The following is a 23,272-nucleotide window of genomic DNA, read 5'->3' as shown; positions in this document are numbered from 1 at the left end:
GGAATTAATGGACATGCTCCACCTCAAAAAATCCAAATCCACCAGAGCCACGAGAGCAAGAGACTTAAACCTCAACACGGATATAAATAGGATGTGCTGGAGGGACAGATTCATCACCCAGAGACTCCCTACACTATGGAACAGAATCCCAATCCATGTGAGGCAGAGCCCCTCACTGACTCTGTTCAAGAGAAATCTTGACGAGTGGATGGAAGATCGTAGGTTTACCCCGGGAATCATCTCTGTATCACTGCTGGACAGAGGCACAGCAAACTAATGGGTATAGTATTCTCATCCTAAGGGGTGGTGAAAGCCACACACACTCTGGCTAGGCTTATAAATGCCCTAGGGCAGATAGCCTAGTATGAACCTATGAACCTATGAACATATATGCTTTCATTCAATTGCAAAGTGTGAATTCCTGTTAAATACTGAAGTAACAGTTTTCACTAATTGTACCACTTCAGGACATTCATTATGTTCATACTCGGGTACACCACTTCACTAGAATTTATTGTGCAAAACAGTTAAAATATGATTATTCCTTATATGATGCCTGATGACATCACTGAGCAGGACTCAGTGGCTACACAGGCATGACTTTATAAACAGTAATATGAGTACCTGTTCTGGAGTAACCTCCTCTCATCTTTATTATTTAATGATGAGAAGGAAACTAAAGATGTGCAGTGACAAAAGTCTAATCTGAGATGAGAAGGCATGTCAGATAAACAGTGACAGCTGCCTATGTACCACACATCATAGCCCACAGACAGCACTGTATGCATCGGTTCTACTATGTTTTTTTTTCACAAGAAAGGAAACACTAACCAAGGAAGCACTAACCTGAATGTCATGGCCCACAGTTCTAAACAAGACACCACCTCTTTACCTGCACAGACTTATGCCATGCATAAGCCTGCCACATGGGGTTCCTTACTACTGCTGCTGGCTGGTCACCATTAGTCATAATAGGACTGGAAATGGGAGCTGCAGTGACAGCGTGGATCACTTCACTACCAGACTGGCACATGATCATGTTATGTAGAATGCAATATGCAATAAATATTCTGCAATCAGTAGCTGTGTCATGCTGAAGGGAAACCCAGGACTCATCCAGGCAACTGAAGGGGCTCATCAGGAGACCAGAGATCCTCTCAATGACAATACAGGTCTAGGAAATGGCTGTGCTGTATTATCTTCTGCAGCTCCAGTTGAATTTCACACTGGTGTCATGACGCATGGGTCCATTGGATGAATCACCTGAAATTAAAAGAGAGAGAGAGAGAGACAAGATAGGAAAGGAGATAAACCAAAGAAATGTAGTTTAATAATCAGCAATAGATATACAGTAAACTGTCAGTTAACTGGTACCCATGGAAAGTGGTAGATGCCGGATAACTGTAGTTTCTGGTTGCTTGCTTATTATTAAAAATAGGCCTGACTAATACTGTACCCTATACTATTTGTTTGGTTTGACTTGTTCTCAGATTCAGGAGAGAGGGAATTTATTCCTATCTTTCTTCCTTTTTAAAACTCTAAAACTCTAAAAACATAAGGTATGTTTCTTCGGGGGGGGGGGGGGGACAGAAAGTGCAACACATGAAAATTGTACTGTATTTCTTTAATATTTTTTGCTGGTTGCTTGAGAGTGCTGGTTGCTTGAGTTCTTGTTAACTGAAAGCTTATTGTACCATGAATAACTACTTAAATAAAATAGAAAAAAAAGAGAAAAATAATTTCCACCTACCAACAGGATCACCGCTGGTCATCCCACCATGTAGGAAGAGGTGGTAGAGTGAACAAGTGTGTCAAATCTGGGAATGTTGTGCACTGCCATAATGCTGGGCAGAGACATTAGTGATACACCCCCCATGCATCACACACTACCTCGTATGTGATGAAATGGAAGCCCTTCATATTGCAGTAGCTCTCAACCTGTAGACTAGATGGTTACTAATTATAACATGGGTACAGTCTATCACACTGCATACCTTTGGGAAATGTGCCATTCCATAAAAGGCACACATAGTCCTGGCCTTGTCCAGGGGTTAACACTGGCAAATAGATGTACTGAACAAGATGTGCCTAGAGTACATCCAGGAATTTCCAAAGTATCCTCAAGACAGAAGCCTGTGAGATACTCATAGTGTCCTTATTCTGTCTCTAGAAGGTTTTCATGGCAAGTATAGTGAGGCTATGCATACCTTTGTAACCACATGAATAGGAAGAGCATGCATCTGCCAACTGTCCCTGTGGGGGGGCAGATATTCTCACTATGATACTTACACTCTCCCTGTCCACTTTGAAACTATCAAGTATACCTTGATTGTCAAAATTATACTGAGTTATTCTCTGCCTATATCTCTCCCTTCTTGACCATTGAGGACCTCTTGTCACAAGTGGTTTGGCTCAGACAAGACAAGCAGCTCCCATTAGAACATAGCAGGGTTAGCAGCAAGTGACAGCATCACTGTGTATTGCAAAGTAAATGGACTAGGTATGACTCCACCTTTTATATTAAATCTGCAGACAGCATGGACATGTGAAATCATTACTGTAAATCACAAATAGGCAGGAGGCCTCCTTAACATAAGCTGTTTTACATAATTTTTCATTACCATGTCATTATTGATTTAATTTGCTTATACCTGTCCATGAGCATCTCTCATTAATGTAAGTGGCCTCTATGAATCATGCTCTTGTTATGTTTATTCATGCACAGAACAGATTACTTTTATGCATTCACATAATTACTATGAATAATACACTAAAAAAATCAATAGGTGTCTAAAGTCTGTAAGAAATTATATATTTAGGAGATCAGTCACTATCTCGTTGAGCCATTCTACCCGTGTCATACCATTCTGTGTAGCAGATTTGAATTGTAAATGTCTGTATGGAACTCATCAAGTGTTATGTTAGGTTGACCATTACTTGTAAACAGTATAATGTAAACACTTAGCCTCACCTTTGTCCTTGGTCTTCCTTGAGTTCACGTTCATTTGGGCTATTAATTGCATGCTGCAGTCCCTTTATCACACTCATACTAATGATGCACAACTGCTTGCATCTTGCATTTACAGTGAGAGAAGCTGTTAGAAGTCCAAGCACATGCCATCTTCCTCAGTTTGAGACACTGTCTCTCATACAGCATTAGCAATAAACAGCATTATAAAATATTATGGATCTAATAAGAACAACTTTGGGAGCAAAGATGTGGAACTGCTGCTTCATTCATATATGCATTATAGATATTTTAATTTAATTTTCAAAGAATTATGAAAAGAAAGTACTGATTGATGTAATAATATTATTACAAATTAATATTCATGAGATGATTTGCATAAGCATTGTACAACAGAAATAATAATAATTTACATTCCTTCTATAACTGTACACAGTAAATGACATGTATGTTTTATGCTAGTAAATTAATATGAGTATGTATATAATTTCCATAAATAAAGGTGGAATTGTTTACTTTGTTTGTCCTTTATGTTAACATATCTATATATCTGGCTTATTTACTCAATCTGTTTCCTTTAAGCATATTTATTTTGTTTCTTTGTTTGCTTCCTTATTTTTATTTGTTCATCCTAGTAAGCAAACTGAGTTTAGCAATGACCATTTTCAGTGGAATCCTGGACAGAAAATCTCCATACATAAAGTAGAATGCTAAAAATAGACCAGTAAAATAAAATGGAAAATACAATCTGCATGCCATTAAATATGAAAAATAAAAAAATATCACAAAAGTGTAAGGTACAATAAGATCAAATTATACAATGATATTCTATTGCCTCGTTACAAGAGGGTGGTACATAGCAACATAATAAGAAAATAAATACAAAAGCGGATATCTGTTGAAGGCAAGACAATTGGGAATGCAGTTTCAGTCTCAAGTACATATTACTTATCGTTAAACTGTTGTCACTTCTTGTCTCTATTTAAAATTAAATTTAAAGGTCATGAATTAGAGCAGCTCATTTTCATGTCTTCTTTTTGGAAGAAGTAGTAGTGAGAGCTATTGTGGTCCAATTTTCTCTTTCAGAAGATATACTTAATGGTAAATATGTCCCGCCCATATACTCACAGTTTGGCATTTTATTATTTTGCACAGTGAAAACAGATTTCTCCAATGATTTGAAGATTTGTATTTCTGAAGAAAGAAATTATTTTAATCTTGCCAGAAAAAAATATATGTGTGTTATTGTAATTGTGCTTTTGTAATTTTAGCAACGTTCAAAAAGGGCTGCATTCATTACCTGTTTTAATGGTACAGTCATTGTCAGATGTTACAGTGTTTGCCTTCTGTATAAAGTAATCGGTGTCTTTAGTTGGTGTTCTGTCTTGTACAATCACATATTTGCAGCGGATATATAAAGTGTACACACCCATGTTAAAATGCCAGGTTTTTGTGATATAAAAGAGTGAGACCATAATAAATCATTTCAAAACTTTTCCCACCTTTGACATGACCTATAACTTGTTCAATTCAATTGAAAAACAAACAAATCTGTTAGGGGAAAAATATATAAAAAATAAAAAATGTACAATAAGCTGGTTGCATATGTGTGCACACCCATAAACTAATACTTTGTTGAAGCACCTTTTGATTTAATTACAGCATTCAGTCTTCTTGGGTAGGAGTCTATCAGCATTGCACATCTTGACTTGACAATATTTGCCCACTCTTCCTTGCAAAAGCACACCAAAACTGTCAGATTGTGAGGGCATTTCTTGTGCACAGCCCTCTTTAGGTCACCCTACAGATTTTTTATTGGATTTAGGTCTGTGCTCTGGCTGTGCCATTCAAAAACTTTAATTTTCTTCTGGTGAAGACATTTTTTTAGTTGATTTAGATGTATGCTTGGGGTCATTGTCATGTTAAAAGGTGACATTTCTCTTCATTTTCAGCTTTCTAGTAGATGTCAGAAGGTTTTGGGCCAAAGGTGACTGCTATTTGGAACTGTTCATAACTCCTTCCACCTTAATTAAAGCCCCAGTTCCAGCTGAAGAGATCTAACCCCAAAGCATGATACTGCCACCACAATACTTCACCATGGGGATGGTGTTCTTTTGCTGCTGCTAAGTGTAGTTTTTGTGCCAAATGTACCTTTTGGAATTGTGGCCAAAACGTTCAACCTTGGTCTCATCAGGCCAGAACACATTTTCCCACATACATTTGGGAGACTTGCTGTATTGTTTTGCAAATTTTAGGCAGACCTGGATGTTTTTCTGTGTAAGAAAATGCTTCCATCTTGCAACCTGGGTCCTTATATGATCAAAGTTTTAAACCTTCGAATCATTAAAGGTCTAACTTTAATGATTGAAGTTTAAAACTTCAAATCATATAACAGAGATCACCACAGAGTGCAGAAAGGGAAGATTTCCATTTACTGCACTGTAGTGTGATCTCAGAGTTGGTATATTCAGTTAGTAGCAGGGGGTGTGGGGGGGTGCAGGGGGCATTTTTTTTTCCTTTTTTTTCTTTTTTACTTTTTTTTTTTAATGTTTGAAGTTCCGAGATTTCGATCATTAAAGTCCGTGTTTTAATGATTTGAAGTTTTGGAACTTTGAACACATGATATAGACCCTTGCAACCCTACCCCATAGCCCAGATATATGAAGAATATGGGAGAATGTTGTCACATGTAGTACACAACCAGTACTTGCCAGAAATTCCTGCAACTCCTTCAGTGTTGCTGTAGGTCTCCTAGCAGCCACTCTAACCAGTTTTCATCTTGTCTTTTCATCAATTTTGGAGGGATGTCCAGTTCTTTGTAGCGTCACTGTTGTCCCGTATTTTCTTCATTTTTTGATGACTGTCTTCACTGTGTTTCATGTTATATCCAATGCTGTGGAAATTTTTTGTACCCTTTTCCTGATTGATACCTTTCAGCCATGAGATCCCTTTGATGCTTTGTAAGCTCTCTGTGAACCATGGCTTTTGCTGTAGCAGGCAACTGAGTAAATGTCACAAAAATCCTACTAGGACAACTGAACTTTATTTGGGGGTTAATCAGAGTCTCTTTAATTGATGGCAGGTGTGTACCCAAGAAGACTGAAAGCTGTAATTAAATCAAAAGTCCTTCAACAAAGTATTAGTTTAAGGGTGTGCACACTTATGCAACCAGATTATTGTACATTTTTTTGTAATTTTCTATATTTTTCCCTTAACAGATTTGTTTGTTTTTCAATTGAATTGTACAGGTTATAGCTCACATTAAAGGTGGGAAAAGTTTTGAAATGATTTATTGCAGTCTCATTGTTTTATATCACAAAAACCTGTAATTTTAACAGGGATCCAAGAGAATTAAACAAAGCACTTAAACATTCTCTACATCCTCATCATCTGATGCATACAGTAGCATTGAAGAGGCAGTCACTTTTATGCCGAATACCACTATTTTTTCAGTCTTAAATGCAAAACGTTCCCTTTGGCAAATGTTGCTGGATCGCAAATTATTAACCACTTTCCACACAACATGTGCTAGATACAGATTTTTGAGAATACCATTTGGGATAAAGTCTGCCAGTGAAGTATTTCAATGTGCAATGGAGCAAATTATTTTATGGTTATCCAAGTGTTATTATAATGGACAACATTATTTTTAGTGGTGAAGATGAACATGATAGAAATCCCATGAAAGTTCCTAACCATGCACGTGAAGTCAATCTTAAACTTAATCCTCAGAAATGTAAATTCAAACTGAAAGAAGTTACTTATGTGAGACATCTGTTTACCAATTCTGGCATACTACCAGATCTGTCTAAACAAACAACAGTTCCAGAGATACCAGTTCCAGAGAATGTCACATATTTACAGCGTTTTCTTGGTACGGTCAACTATTTAGGAAAGTTCATCCCAGACTTGAGTGAGCTTTCTGCACCAGTGTGATTTGACATGCAAAAATGTAAACTGGTCCTGGTTGGAACAACTCCAAAGAGCATTTGATATTCTGAGGAAGAAAATTGCAGGTCCACACACACTTGAGATATTATGATGTTCATAAACCTGTAACTCATTCTTGTGATGGTTCAATGTACGGCCTTGGTGCAGCATGTCTTCAGGAAGGCATACCAGTAGGTTATGTGCCCAGAACTTTAACCCAAACAGAGATGCAGTATACACAAATAGAAAAAAGATCTTTTGACGTAGTGTTTGCATGTTCACAGTTAAATGATTACATTTGTGGAAGACCTATTCAAATAGAGACTGATCACCAACCTCCAGTGACAATTTTAAAAAAGTCAATACATAAAGTCCTAGCATGTTTGCAACACATGATGTTAAAACTGCAAAAGTACAATTTCGATATTGTCTATACAAAAGGCAAATATTTATACTTTCCTGGTGCTTTGTAATGAGCACCCAGACAAATAACAGAACAGCATGAAAATGAGAAAGCAGACTTTGAAGTCATGGAAGTCAGAAATTTTTCATCATCACATCTTGATGAACTCAGAAATCACACAGCTTCAGATCGAATTCTCCAGATTCTGAAAACCGTTATTAGTCAAGGATTGCCAACACGACAAACCCCTTTACCATGAGACATACAACAGTATTTTCCTTACCGAGATGAGCTCATGAAGGAAGATAGAATCATCATGAAAGGTCCTAAAGTGGTAATTCCTAAAGCATTACAACAGGAATATATCAAAATTTTGCATCAGGGTTACCTGGGTACTGATTCAACGAAAAGAAGGGCATGAGAAAAAGTATTTTTGCCTTCTATGTCAAAAGATATAGAGAAGGAAACTCTAGCATGTTCAGTTTGCAAAAGCACCAACCTGTACCAACAAAAAGAACTACTTCAGCTAAACCAGATTCCTGCATTACCATGGTTGACAGTTGCTGATATTTTTGAATGGAACGGTCAGCATTACTTACTGTTAGTAGACTCTTATTCAAATGGTTTGAAATTGACCTTCAAAAAGAAAAATCCGTGGTATCCCTCAAATTCTCAGAAACAACAGTATGCAACCTATAATGGGTGAAGAACAAACCAAGCAGAAACTTTACAGTATGGAGGGTGTAAAGCTCACTCCTTGAAGTATGTTATGCACATAGTTCACTATTAAAAATCAAACTTACATAGAATAAAATGAACATCAGTATGTATTCCATTTTGAAATATTCTGTATGTGTTACAATCTTTGATCAGCATCATTCAGAGATGTGTCTATGTCCTCCGTTTTCCCTGGTTAACGGGTATCACATTTGATAGCTGGTGATACTGTGACCCAAAAGAAATATGAAGCTTTTAAAAATTATTTATTAAAGGCTGTACCTCTGTGATTAATAAAGTATTGTGCTTACATGCTCACACTATCAACTTTTAAAGGCTGCTTTGTATTAATGTTGATTAGTATGAAACTTCAAATTAAACTTCAAGTTGTTTTCAGACAGAAAATTATGTAAGATCCTAAATTCTCTTGCTATGTCTTCTTGTTTGGAACTGAATGAAGCACAATAATTAATAAAACAAAAGGTCTTAATGTGTTTGATTAGAAAACTCACAAATTTAGTAAGAAAGTTCATGTAAAAAGATAGTTTTGATTGTACTCCTACCAAAGCAGCCTATTGCCTCAAGGTTATTTTAAATTAAATATGATATAATGACTCTGCTTTTTTTCCTGTTAGGATAAATAAGAGTATATTTATGGAGCATTTCAAAAAGGGCACATGGACAAAGAATACATACATAGTCTCTGAACTGACCAGAAGGAATGGAGATGTAATTGCTGATCAGTTTACACTTCAAAATAGAATCCATGCTGAGAGTCAGTGTATCACTCGCTTAAAACAAACTATCTCTGTGGATGAAGTCGTTTCATTGACTTGGTACATATCATGGACACCTTGCAATGTCTGTGCAGATGAAATAATAGCCTTTCTTCATCAATATCCCAATGTGACTCTACAGATACATGCAGCCAGGGTATACTACCATGAAAATCAACTTATGAGAGAAGGCCTGAGAAGGCTGAGAGATAATAATGTGGCCATAAGTATTATGGGATGGAGAGGTAATTTTATTTAGTTTCTTCTTTACATAAGTTAATGCACATTTTATTGTTCTCATGAAAATTAATTTTGTCTTTGCTATCACTGCCAATATTTTCAACTTTTCTAAGAACTACTCTTCATACACTTAAAAAGCCACCGTTTTTACTTCTTTTGTATTGAATAAACTGCATATGGACCATGAGATGCTTTTACTAGCTTACATTAAGCAATGATCACAGCAATTCTGTTAAAAAGAAGCACGGACACTACCTTCATAGCCCACAAGAAGATAACAACTCACAGTACTATCACTGCAACTGAATGGAGGTAAAAGCCCTCATTCCTCCTTTATGATATCTGAGCTATGTCATAGTATAGTGACCCAAGCAGCATTCTGAGAGAACTACAAAGAAAATGAGAAATAAAATCAGGCCATAATTGTTGTTCAGACAATGTCCATTTTGTGGTATAAAAACTGAAATGTAGCAAGAGACATATAGTGTGTGTTGTATACATTAGTAGCATTAATAACATCAGAAGCTGATGAAAATATACCACATTTTTTTCAAGTTTTGAGGTGAAGTTTTCCTTTAGGCATTGGAAATAAATGCTATTTCTGATTACAGAATAATTACACCATAAGGAATAACACTTTTCATATAGCAGGTATCTGAAAGAAGCACAAGTCATTAAGTAAATGGTTCTAAGGTAACGGCATGATTGTAAATTGAGTTCTGTACAAATTTAAAACTGCTTTGGATGTTTGATTGGGAAGAAGGCTTAATTTATGACTAACTGGAATGGTTTTAAAAACAAAACCCAGCTAAATATGTCAGCATCTCTACATTTATGTTTGTTTTGTTAGCAATAGACTTCATGATGAGAAGTACTTGTCTGCAAGAAAAATGAGCCGAAAGATCTTAAACCAAAATATAGAAGATCTTCGCTATACCATCGATACTAGCAGGCTTTCTTCTGAATTAAACAACAGCAAATCAGAACGTTTTTTACCTTATACATGCATGTCCATGCCACAAACAGGACAATAAGCAAATTTAACAAGCTACATATATAATCAGTACCGTGAGGTACTGGGAATGTCTGAAAATGCCAAGAAACTGCATCAGTAGAAAACACCCATATTTTAAGTCTGCCAAAGATGTAAGGGGTTAAGTCAGAGGCTCTTGTCTCATGATCTTCTATGTGCATTCAAAAATCTGACATAAAACTGGAAGTTATTATACATGACTGTCAGAGCAGATGACAGCAAACCCATGGATGTCCTATAAGTCATGTGACTCCTCCACATACAAATGTAATTTACAGTTTAGAAGGAATGTGGATAAAAAATACATTGTCTAATTGGGCTTAAGATCTCTAGACAGCTGAAGATGAATGGTAATTGTTAGTGGGAAATATATTACAAACATAGGCATTTTTGAATGGAATCACAAGAATGGATTCCTGTGACACCTGTGAAGGATGCTGTTTTTTAGATAACTTTCAGGTTACACAAATTTGTCTGGTTATTAATAATACAAAATAAAAGTCAAAGTCAAACTAAACTTTTTAGTCATTTAGAACTTCACACGTAGCATAAATTAAATTTTGTGCATCAACTCAACTCCAGAGATTGCAAAAGAAAGTGAAATAACACATACAAGTAGAGGAATAAACATAACTAACAAATACAATACTAGTCTCAATATACCATAGAAAGAGCAGAGACATTTACCAACATTCACGTATGAAAAGAATACCCTTCCCTGAGTTAAATTAACTACCCTATTTTAAGTAATACAAAACATAGTATAGATTTAAATGCCAAAGTTATTTGTCTAACTTGACTGAGTTAAATAATACTGACTATGGATTTAATAAATAAATATTGTACTTATTTGGAATATATGTAAGTATATATTGCACAAATAAATAAAAATTGACTTATTATGTGTCCAGATCCCTGAGACTAGTGCCCAGGTTCAGAAGTCTAATCACTGTAGGGTAGAAACTGTTACTGAATCTTGTAGTCCTGCAGTGGATGCTGCAATGTCTCCTGCCTAATGCCAGATGCCTTAACAGTCCATGCACAGGATGCATGTGGTCCTGTAATTTTTTGGTGTCCTTTAGGATGCTTCTTCCAGAATAAAGATGTATCGATGGAAGACTGGATCCTTTTACCTTCTCTGCAACCCCCATCACTCTTTGTAGTGCCTTCCTTTAACTTTGCAGCTTCCAAACCACACTGTGAAGTTGCAGGTGAGGATGCTCTCTATTGCACCTCTGCAGAAACTTAACTTTTTTCAGCCTTCTTAAAAAGTGGAGGCGTCTGTGTGTTTTTTTTTTTTTTTTTTTACAAAACTGGGACTTAATAATATATTTGGTATTAGTTTGCTAAAAGATTACAAAAAAGTTGCTGGAAGATGTTAGTTTCGCTGTTGCACTGTAATTTAATTAAATGCTTTTTTTTTATTCTGTATTACCAAACCTCAGTGGAATTTTATACCTGCTGCCACCTGCATAGTTTCTGGTTGCACAGCTTTAATGTGAGCTAAAATCACTGAAAATTCAGGTCGGAAACCTTCCTGTAAACAAACATACATATCGTAAGAATTATAAAAGTTGCAAAGAAAGTTAAAATTTAAAATAAAATATTTTGGCACATACACCTCTTTGCAACAAATTTAATATGTCTGCCAGTCAAAATGTTGATTTACATTGAATTTATAATTAGATGATTTAAATATTTTGTTAATGAAATTATAACAACAATTGTTAATATCTCCCTGACCAGAGCTGAAAGAGCCCAGCCTATCAATGTGACTTTTATTCATGCAAATCAGATGTTCAGTTTCCAGCAAAGCAATCTTACAGGTGTCACTCCATATTTCAGACACTCACATAACTATGATTTGTATGTGTATCTGCATATTTAATGGACAAATAAATCTAAATATCTGTCAAGCATTACTAGTTAGATACCTGCTATCAGCACCTAATTTTCTCAGCAAGGTTATTAATATAATTATTAACATTTGGTATATAGTCATAGTATTTTAGGAAAATAACTTGCATTTCCTCTGGTATAGACAGAGCTGTAGCTGCAAGTACAGTATCCTGTACTACCCCCTCCCCTCGTTTGACACCACTGTCAGCTTTTTAAGCTAAGGACCAAAAAAAGTCCTGTCCTATTTGGGAACCAAACAGAAAACAGGCCTTCAAAAGTGTATGCCAGAAAAAAGTTATTTTCTTTTTAAATTGTAGCAAACTGATTTACACCACAAACAGACCACTAAAGCATTTCAGTCCAGACCACAAATGCATTACCGACATTAATTTTCAAATTCCAGTAATTACTAAAAGACAGAGTGGCATTTGCTGATCTCACTCCATAACACTTTGCTCCCAGACTGGATACAACCTTTGCCCCATCTTAGCTATGTATCAGGGTTTTGAGTACCCCATTCAGCTCAAGAGCCATTATTGATATGTAAACAAATAAATAAATAAATAAAAATAAAATTCTAAGCTTGTTTCCTGCCTTTCCTGTAACTAGTCTCATCCAGATACAGATTTGCTGTATCCAGGACTGCTTGTAAGCTTCTAAGCCCCCAAGCCTTTCTGTGTTGGAACGAATCCTTCTAGCTTATCATTGGGAGTGGTAAGAACTAGGTAGCCTATCTACCTCAAGAGGAGTGGTTTCTGGCTCAGAAATTGTAGTTTGTTTGCCGTTTGGGCAGTTTTTCCATCTCTTTCAACTTTCTGATTTAAAAGCCCATATTTGCGCTTGATTTCTGCCTTTCCTGTAGCTAGTCTAGTCCAGATACAGTTTTGCTGTATCCAGGACTGTTTGCAAGCTTCTGAGACATGCCAAAGTCTGCTCTTCAATTTTTCTCTTAGATCTGACAGTTCTCTCCTCTCCTGCACTTTTACTAGCTTATTAGTCTAGCACTTTACCATACCCGACTTCTTGTAGCAACTATTGTAGCAAACAAAAGTTCTACCAGCACTAAACGTTCTACAAGTAAACAGCTCCAGTACTTATTATTAATGCCTACCACTCCTGGAATGTCTAAAGGTCAATTCCCTGTTGTTATTGTGTCTTCCGGCTTTCCCCGGTTAGGAGTCACCACAGCGGAACTCCGGTCCGCTAATGATTGGCAGTAGATTTTTACGTGCCCTGTGCTTTCTTTTATTAACCTGGTGAACTTGGGCATCCTGAGACAATGCAGCAACCACCTCATGTACACTGACAACCCTCTCCTCTTACCTCCCAACACTCAGACTTGTGAGAGATGCACTTATATAATCAAATTAAAAGCCACGAACTCTCCAGCCAAGACCAGAATAGCTAGTCTGTTGACGAAGGTCAGCACTTGCACCACACCACATGGAACACATAGCCCCCCAGAACACACACCAGCACTGCCTTCACATAAAAACACAAACCACACACCCACCTTTGCAGAGGGTCTGAATAAAAATCTATCCAAACAGCAGAGACCTCCAAAGCAGAAACGCACTCAACTACCGCAACACAACACTAATCATGAGACACATAACTGTCCTAAACAGTGTGCCACTCAAGCAAAGGCCCTAAGGCAAAACAGCATGCCCAGCACACTAGTCATAGGTGACTTGATAGTGAAGCACACTGATTTCTCACTGACTAGGTTGAATAAGGAAAAAGTAACAGTCAGCTGCCTCTCAGGTGCCAGGATCCACCACATAATGCATGCACTCAGGTCCCTCAACAACAGATACAAATATGACTCTGTCATTGTACCTGTGGGTGTGAATGACCTGAGATGTACCTCCCTGGACTACATGACAAGAGACATGGAGGAGCTCTCAGATTATGTAGCCCACGCGAGTATGACCCTAGCCCTGAGCAGCATCCTACCATCACCCAGAATGATACTACAGTACAAGCAGAAAATTATTGATTTCAACAATTGGCTAAGTTTCTGGTGTCATTCTAAAGGTATCATGTGTCTCTCTGCCTTGAATAACATTATTGCAGACCTCAATGCTTTCCCAGATATGGCCTGCAATTGTCACCCCTGGGCTTCTGGATACTGGCCAAGGCTCTTGCCACCCCTATAGTGCCTTTTTTAGGTGGTGTTCCAAAGTCCAAATTACCACCATAACAGCAAACAAATGCAATCTGAGGGTCATGCTGCTCAATGCTAGAAGTCTAAATCTCAAAATGTACTCGCTCAAAGTATTCCTTAAAATGGAGAACATCGACATTTGTGTTATAACAGAGACCTGGTTCAAGGCAGCAGAAAGCACCCCTGCACTACCAGGCTATAATTCATTCCATACCTCTTGGCCCCAGAACTTGGACAGAAGCTCAAAGGCGGTGGTGTTTCCATATTCATAAAGGATGCGCACACCTCCAGACTGGTATTCCAACATAATGCTTCAGAGATACTTTAGGTGCAGCTAACACTGGGTAAGACAGAGATTCAGGTTGTAGCCTGTTATAGGTCCCCAACCATATTACAAGACTCACACTCCATGTTTCTAAGCATCCTGGAGAATATTAGGGTCCAACCTAGCACTCTCATACTACGCAACGTCAACTACCCCTCCATAAACTGGGAAAATTACTCAGCTACCAGTACAATTGCCCAACATTTACTGGAATTCAATAATTCCAATGCCCTGGACCAGCTCGTTCTTAACCCTACTAGAGGTAGCAATATCCTTGACCTGGTCATTACTAACATAGGCAACCATTGCTCTACATCAATAGTCAACTCCTCCCTGGTTAGATACGACCACAAACTAATCACCTTGGAAATCCTCTCCTATTTGGTATCTACTTTACAGAAGTCCAGGCCAGCATGAAGGCACTATGGCTGACAAAGTTCACAGATGATTACAAGTTGGGAGCCATTATTAACTCCCCAAGTGATGCTGACATCCTACAGAAAGGCGTCACTGAGACCAACGACTGGTGTCAGAACCATAGCCTTAAGCTCAATGCCAAAAAAAGTGTTGTTGTCCCCATTGGGAAAAATCCAGTTCCCATGAATTATAACATTGATAGTAGTCCACTGAACACAGAAGACATTATAAGAGATCTGGAAACACAGGTTTACAGCAACCTCTCTTTTGACCACCACATTGTCACTGTGGTCAGAAAGCCCTCCTATGTGGCACATCTCATTACTAAAGGTTTTGCATCCAGGAAGAAAGAGGTCATTGTCTCCCTCTAATCTTGTCTCATTCGGCCAATCATTAAGTACAATGCCCCATTTGGCATGTACCTCACTAGCCACCTGCAACAACTGTAGAGGTGGCAAAAGTACCTCACAAAGAGAATACTAGGCCTTAAGCACTTGTCCTATATGGACAGACTAAAAAAACTCCAACTATTCTCTGTCTTATATCGCCTACTTAGAGGTGATCTCTGCTTGACTTACAAAGCCATGTCTGACCCATCTCTGTTAGAAATGCTACATCTAAAGAAATCCCAATCTCTCCACAACACAGTCTCCAGAGACGTCAACCTTATTACCACAATCAACACAATGTGCTGGAGGGGCAGATTCATAACCGAGAGACTGCCCGTGCTATGGAATCAACTTCCTTTATATGTCAAACAGAGCACCTCACTGGCCCTCTTCAACAGAAATCTTGATGAGTGGATGGGACATAGAAAATTCACCCCAGGGATCACTCCAGTTGTTCTACTCAACAGAGGCACAAGGAACTAAGGTCAGGTGGCATGATGCCAGGGTAATCCTATGGGCTAGGCTGGCAATGGCTCCAGGGCCATTAGCTTAGTACACACCTATGAACCTATGCTGACTGGGAATATTAAATGCTGCACTGAGGTGATTCTAAGTGCATATTGTCTGAGCTATTTAAAGAAAAGAATATTAATGCAGACATGCTTATTTTATTGCTAATCAAGTATAAATAACTTGAAAGTGGTGGTAGAAAGACAGCAAATATTAGTATCAACTTGTGTAGCATTAAGTAAGTTTTTATTTGATACCATGAACTACATATGAACTGCTGCTGGGTTATTACCAGAAATATTAATAGGACACAATATTATTTTGCATGAAAAAGTGATACGTTTTCACTTAATGACCACTACATTTGAGTGAGCAGCCATTTCTGACCTGTGTTAACCTGTAAAATCTAGTTACACAATGCTAGAAAATGAACATTGTCTGACATATTTGCATGAACATGCTTGTGGATATTCGCGTATTTCATTGCTGAAGAAATAGAAATATCTGGAAATGGTAGCAGTCAGGCATCAATTATCACTGAGACTTTTCCAACATTATGGAGTATTTCAATTGATAGCATAAAGTACCAGCATCTCAGTCTCAGTCAAGCAAACTAAGACTGAACACGCAAACTTAAATTGCCCAATGTGCAGGTGAGTTGTGCCAGCACTGATGCACTTTTGGGAGGAATTTCCCCCCTTCTTTAAGTTGACACAATTGTAGAGTTGGTATATATACATTTAGAGGGTGTGGGGGGTGGGGGCTTGTCCCCTGCAAAAACACATAAAAAGTGTTATTCCTGTTTTCTTTTTTTTTTTTTTTTTTTGTTTTGTTTTTGTTTTTTCTTTTGGTGAATGCAATTTGGGGATTTCAGTCCTAAGTACTTTCATTTTCATCCAGTCATATTGAAAGCCAAATATTACTACAGAAATGAAGTAACACTTTCTCAATTACCTGAAAACCCTATTTGGGTCAGAAGCTATTCCTGCCCAGGGTGCAGGATTGAACTATGAAATACTGTCCCACAGTGTTACTAACTGGACAGTGTCTGACATATTTGCATAAATATGATAGTTATTTACATTTGTATATTCCTAAAGAAGTACAAATACTTGCAGAGAGATGGTACTTAGAGATGGTATTAACTTGATACAAAATGTACCATATCAACTCCTTTTTAATCAAGTTATTAGCAGACATATTAATATATCATTTGTTTATAACATGACATGAAAATAAATCATACTTTATCAATTACCAGCAGATATTCTTGGCCTTTGAAATGGCGTTCTAAAAATCTATGCAAGTGGATCGTGCCTGCAATACTTGCATAAATATTTATTTTATAATTTTTATTTATTTTGTTTTGCATTTGTTAACCAGGAGAGTCCAACTGGATATATGTCCATTTTCAGTGGATGCCCGGGGAGAAAAGCTCCAGAGCAGTTTAATTATTAACATATAAGATAGCTAGTTTAACAAAAAGCACTTTTGCCAGCATTCACAGGATACATTTTTATACACCTTATAGAAGTATGAAACAGCAAGTATAACAAGAAGGCAGAATTGATAACTTACACAAGACATTTTTACACCTAAGAGACAATATATGCACAATTGGCTTACTTGTCAATGGTGAGAGTTTACATTTACCCATGTAGACAATAAAAAAACAGTAGATACGCTGTTACTCTCGTTGCTGAAAACAGAGAACAATGAGTTACTATCCAGGGGTGGTACAGGTGCATAATCTGTGATTCTGGAAGTGTGTTTTAAGTATTTTTTTTAAATTGGGTTGAGGAGTTATTACTTATTATGTGGGCTGGAAGGTAGTTCCAGATTTTAGAGATATAGTGGCTATAAACGGATCTCTCTGCCTCATTGTTGAATTTGGTTACCTTAAGGAGGTGTTGGGTACTTGATCTTAAGGATCTGGTGGTGGTGTAGGGTTGAAGTAGTTGTTGCAGGGCAGGGGTGTTGCTTGGATGATGTAGTACTTTGTGTGCAAGTGATAGTTGATTGACTTGAAGTGTCAGTGGGAGTTCTAACCAGTTGAGTTTTTTGAGGCTTTCACAGTGGCGGGTTCTAGAAGGTGAACCTGTGATGAATTTGGCTATTTTATTGTAATAGCTGACAAGTTCATTTAGATCTGTTTTTTGGAGATTGGCAAGCATGGGGGAGTTGTAAAGTAGGGTGGATAAGAGGTGGGTCCTAGCTATGGTAATCTTGGAGTGGCTAGAGAGAAACTGTTTGCTGCGAGAGAGTAGACCCATTTTTGTGAACCTTTTTATGGTCTGGGAGATGTGAATGGGAAATTTAAGGTGATTGTCAATTTCCAGGCCTAGTAGTTTGGCATGAATGCTGGTTATGATGGTGGTGTTGTTGTGTGAGGAGATTGCAAAGTTACATGACGGGGGTGGAGATCTGTGAGGTCTGAAGAGGAGTAGTTTAGTTCTGGCTGGGTTTAGAATGAGGTTCTGGTTTGTGATCTATGTTTTGGCCAGGGAAAAGCATTCTTGTGTTTGGGAGAGGAAGTGGTCTAGGGAGTTGGCTGTACAGATTATGCTGGTATCATTTGCATATGGGACTATTGATGGTTTGAGAAAGGTGGATGGTAGTTGATTAGTAAATAGGGTGAAGAGTAGAGGACCCAGGATGGAACTGTGGGGTACCCCTAGAGAGACAGGCAGTAAGGGAGAGAGCTGATTTTGCCACTTTACAGCTTGTTGCCTACCATCTAGATAGCTCTTAAACCAAGAAATAGAGATACTGAAATATGTCTATACATATTGCATATTTTATTGAAAAAGAAAACCTGACTGATCAGAAAACCTTCAGGAGATGGCATTATATTGTTTATCTTCTGGACTATTTACAGAAATGAAAGGTACAAACAAATAATAATGAATAAACATCACTGTTACAGACTTATGGACAGTGGTAAATAACAGTTTACACTTTTACCCCTGTGAATGTTCCATTCCAAAGTCATAAACCACAAGTCTGTAGCTCATCTAATTCTAAAGGGTATAAGAATATAGCAATAACCCACGCCTGGGTGTGGGTAATGCTAAATTTACCCACGGTTGGCGTGGTTTGGTCCCGAGGGACCAAACAAAGCCAACCGTGGGTAAATTTAGCATTACCCACACCCAGAAGTGGGTTATTGCTATTATACCATGACATTATTTAAGAAAAGAAACTATTACTTTTCTTAAATAATGGCATAGTATAATGCCTGTTTACTGCCCTTCCGCAGATGTCTGGCATCCGCGGCAGTTCTGATGTACACCAGAGCTGTGGGCAAAAGCAACGGAGAACGCAAGATCTCCGTCGCTTTTTTTTAGTGTTTCTCTATGTTAAATGAGTTTAACATAGCGAGACAGTTTTAAAATAAGCAACGGAGATCTCCGTTGCTTATTTTAAAACTGTCTCGCTATGTTAAACTCATTTAACATAGCGAAACACTAAAAAAAGCAACGGAGATCTTGCTTTCTCCGTTTTTAAACTGTCTCGCTATGTTAAATGGGTTTAACATAGCGAGACAGCTTTAAAATAAGCAACGGAGATCTCCGTTGCTTATTTTAAAACTGTCTCGCTATGTTAAACTCATTTAACATAGCGAGACAGTGTTTTTAAAAAACGAGTTATACTAAGGGAAAAAAGTCCGGGCGACCGGACCTTTTTCCATTAATATAACTCGATTTACAACGGGCACGCTGGCCAATCAGTGTGCACGTTTTGGGGGGGTCATGGTATAATATTTCATATCTTACTGTTGTGACTGATTAATGTGCACAACCTGAACTGGTACAACAGTTCCTTAAAGGCTTACAAGGCTAACCACAATGCTGAAATCTGAGGAATAAAAAAGGCTGCAGAATTTGTAGATGAGCATTGCCTAAACTTTCTCTTTCTCTCTCTCTCTCTCTATATATATAAATATATATATATATATATATATATATATATATATATATATATAGATAGATTGATAGATATAGACACCATCTCTCTCTCTATATGTGTGTGTGTGTGTGTGTGTGTGTGTGTGTGTGTATATATATATATATATATATATATATATATATATATATATATATATATATATATATATATATATATATATATATATATATAATATATATATATATATATATATATAAATATATATAGAGAGAGAGACATATAGATATATAGCTATACATAGTTATATATAGATATATATTTACTTACACATAATGAAATGCTCAGATGTTTACATAATTAACATTGACATAAAATGATTGAAAATTAAACACAGACATACCTTTGTGCATGCTGTTTGGAAAAAAAATGGAATATGCAAGTTCTAAACTGTTTTTCCCTCCATGTGGGGAGCTGTCCACCTAATTCCCCTGTAGATTATTTATTCTAACTTTGAGCTCACACAGTCACTACAGAAAGGGCATATTCTCCATCGCTTAGGATTGTGCAGTCTTGCACAAGTGTCAATCATCCTTTTTTAAAACCAAAGTGTGTCACAGTTTCACTTGATCAATGTTTGGCTAAAGTAAGTAAACCCATACATATAGACGCAAACACATACACACACACACACACACACACACACACACACACACACACACACATATATATATATATATATGTGTGTGTGTGTGTGTGTGTGTGTGTGTGTGTGTTTTATGATGAGAAGGTTATAACAACTGATGTGCCTCAAGGTTTGTTTCTATGTCCAGTATTGCTTTTTATTTTTATGGCTAGTTTTCCTGACATTATTAATGGTTGGATGTGGGTCGGCTGTGCTGGTAAAGTGGTTAGTGTTGTCACCTCACAGCAGGAGGTTTTCCAGTTCATTTCTTGATTGGAGCACCTTCTGTGCAGTGTCTGCATGTCCTCCCTGTGGTTGAATGAGTTTTAAAAGACAAGCAGTAGGTGATTGTGTGTGTGTGTGTGTGTGTGTGTGTGTGTGTGTGTGTGTGTGTGTGTGTGTGTGTGTGTGTGTGTGTGTGTGTGTGTGTGTGTGTCTGTTTGTGCCTTCTGTGAAGGCTGGGAGCTGGGATGGCAACTCGACACTGTAAACACCCTACTGGCAATCAACCTGCGGACCAATGATCAACTGTGGTGGCCCCTAATGTGAGAAGCCAAAAGACAGTACCCATGGTTCTCATAAATGACACACGAGCTCACTCTACCACCTGTTTCTGTATGGTAGGACAGCCATTGGTTACCTTTTTGTTAAATGCAAACTTTTGGTAGTCATAATAATTTCTGTAGGTATAGACAAGATAATGAATTATGAAGTATTATAAAATGACTGGCCATTAACATTCAAAAACTTGCAGGCTGATTGTGCAGCCCATACAACATGCCTGTTATAAAATCCAGCATATATCAATAGAAAAAAGTCTGATTGTCCACACTTTCTTCTATTAATATATGATACAGATTTTCAGTTTTATTGAGCTAAGTTGTCGAGAAGTACAAAATTTGCAATCATGATAGATTAGAGGTATGAGAGAGACAGGGCTGAAATTCAAAGAAAACCAGGCATGTTTTGTTAGTTTTGCATAACGTACCTGATTTTCCTTGTATTTCTGCCCTGTCTGTGTCATTCCGCTAAACTGTCTGGATTGCACACTTTTTTTTGTTATAAAAAAAAACACAAATAAAGAAGCACGGGAGAAATTCCTTTCTCCATTGCTTCCTTTCCAAAGCACATCTGTACTGTGTAAGTATGGGAATGTAAGTCCATATGCATGTGCAGGACATCAAGAAAGCCCCAAGATACAGAAAGAAAATGGAAGAACACCGTGGCACCATTATGCAAGAACATTATTTAAGAAAAGTATATTGTTTCTTAAATAATGTAATTGTATAGTAGCAATAACCAGTGGCTGGATGTAGGTAATGATGATTTACCCACAGTTGCCTTTGTTTGGTCAGCAAACCACACCTGTCATGGGTAAATCCAGCATTACCTACACCCTGCCATGGGTTATTGCTATATTAATCCCCACCCTATTTGTCATCATGTCTCCTCCTCTTGATTGTTTTGCAGGTGATGCTGGCTACACACTGGACACCTGGCTAATGACAGCATTCAGTTACTGTGTAACAGTTGCTGATAAGTGCTTCAGCACCATCATGTCCCAGACATGGACTGTTGTTGAATAAGGGTTTGACCTGTTCATAACACATTTCCATTGCATGAATGTGTCTGTGGTTGCCCTTCAGTATGACCCTATTACTGCATGCATGATCTTTACCATATGTTGCACTCTGCACAACACGATCATGCATTGGACTGATGCATAACTGCCCTAGGATGGTAATGCAGCTCCTGCTAATGTTTTGCTCACCAATGATGATAGAGATGATAACCATTCAGCAGCTGTAGCACTGGAACCTATGTCGCAGGCTTGTGCATGTTATAAGACTGCACATGCAAAATACCTGTGTCTGGTTCACACCTATGGACAATACATTCTCTTAGTGATAGTGAATCAAGAAAAATTCCATAGAGAAAACTTGGTGCATGTAGTGTTACTTTTGGTTGATATTGTGTGGTGCATATCAACTGACATTGTACATCGAACATTTATTTTTTTTTTCAGAAATTGAAACTTCTTTGATATCTGTCTGTCCATCAGGTCATATTTATATCACAGGCAAGGTTTAAGACTTTAGAACGGGGAACTTTGTTGCCATTTGGTTTGTGGATATACAGGAGTACCATCAGAGTGTGGTCAAACAATGCATTGTATCCAGGCATAGATCTCCTATCATCAGTCTATAGAAGACATAATTCAGAGATAGAGCCTTGAGGCAATCTGCAGAGGATATGTTACTTACACCCTGTGTTCTTTTAGAGAGGAACTTGTGTGGACATTCCAATTGTTGGATGTGCCTGGTTAGGTACATACCAAAGGGGGCAGTGGACTCAATGATAGTTCTGATGAATGCTGAATACATGGGAACAATGACTTCCTTGGTCCTGGATGCTATACCTTTGAAGAATATGAACTGTCATCCTTCAGCACAAAGTTGGGCAGTCCAATGGAAACTACAGATGCAAAAGTCTCACTAGTGTCATCTGGAAAGCCATAGAAAGAATTATCAAGGAAATGATCAATAGTGATATAGGGAACTCCAGACACTGGACTCAACTCAGTTTGGTTTTGTTAAGGGAAGGTCATACCTACTGAACTTAGTGGACTTTTTGAGAAGGTAATCAAAGCAAAGGATGAGGCCAAAAGAGTTCATAAAGCCTACCTTGAGTTGAACAACGCAGGTGACCAATAACTCTCTCAGATATTTTTGACAAACTCAAGATGTTAGGTATAAACACTTAAATCTCCTATTGAAAAGTCAGAAGATTAACAGAAAGGGCCCAGGAAATTAGAATGTATCATTATTGTCATGTTATAAATTTGTAACAGTAGATTTTCTCAGAGAGCAGTCATAGGGCCACTTCTCTGAGGTCATGGCCAATGTA

At 37.6% G+C, this 23,272-nt stretch overlaps 1 protein-coding gene across 2 annotated transcripts in view; it reads left to right on the top strand.

Annotated features, from left to right (window-relative positions):
• Positions 1 to 23,272, top strand: part of LOC122794694 (DNA dC->dU-editing enzyme APOBEC-3D-like) — a 202,451-nt gene that overhangs the window by 85,463 nt on the left and 93,716 nt on the right. For both annotated transcript variants that reach the window (XM_044063326.1, XM_044063325.1), the window contains exon 3: positions 8,654 to 9,039. In XM_044063326.1, coding sequence (XP_043919261.1) covers positions 8,654 to 9,039 — 386 coding nt within the window. The remainder of the gene's footprint in view (positions 1 to 8,653; positions 9,040 to 23,272) is intronic.

Source organism: Protopterus annectens, chromosome 2.part1 (genome assembly GCF_019279795.1).
Source record: "Protopterus annectens isolate FY-2018-M chromosome 2.part1, PAN1.0, whole genome shotgun sequence".
NCBI lineage: Eukaryota > Metazoa > Chordata > Ceratodontiformes > Protopteridae > Protopterus > Protopterus annectens.
Note: the sequence above shows the minus strand (reverse complement) of the source record. Positions and strands in the feature narration are given on the sequence as shown.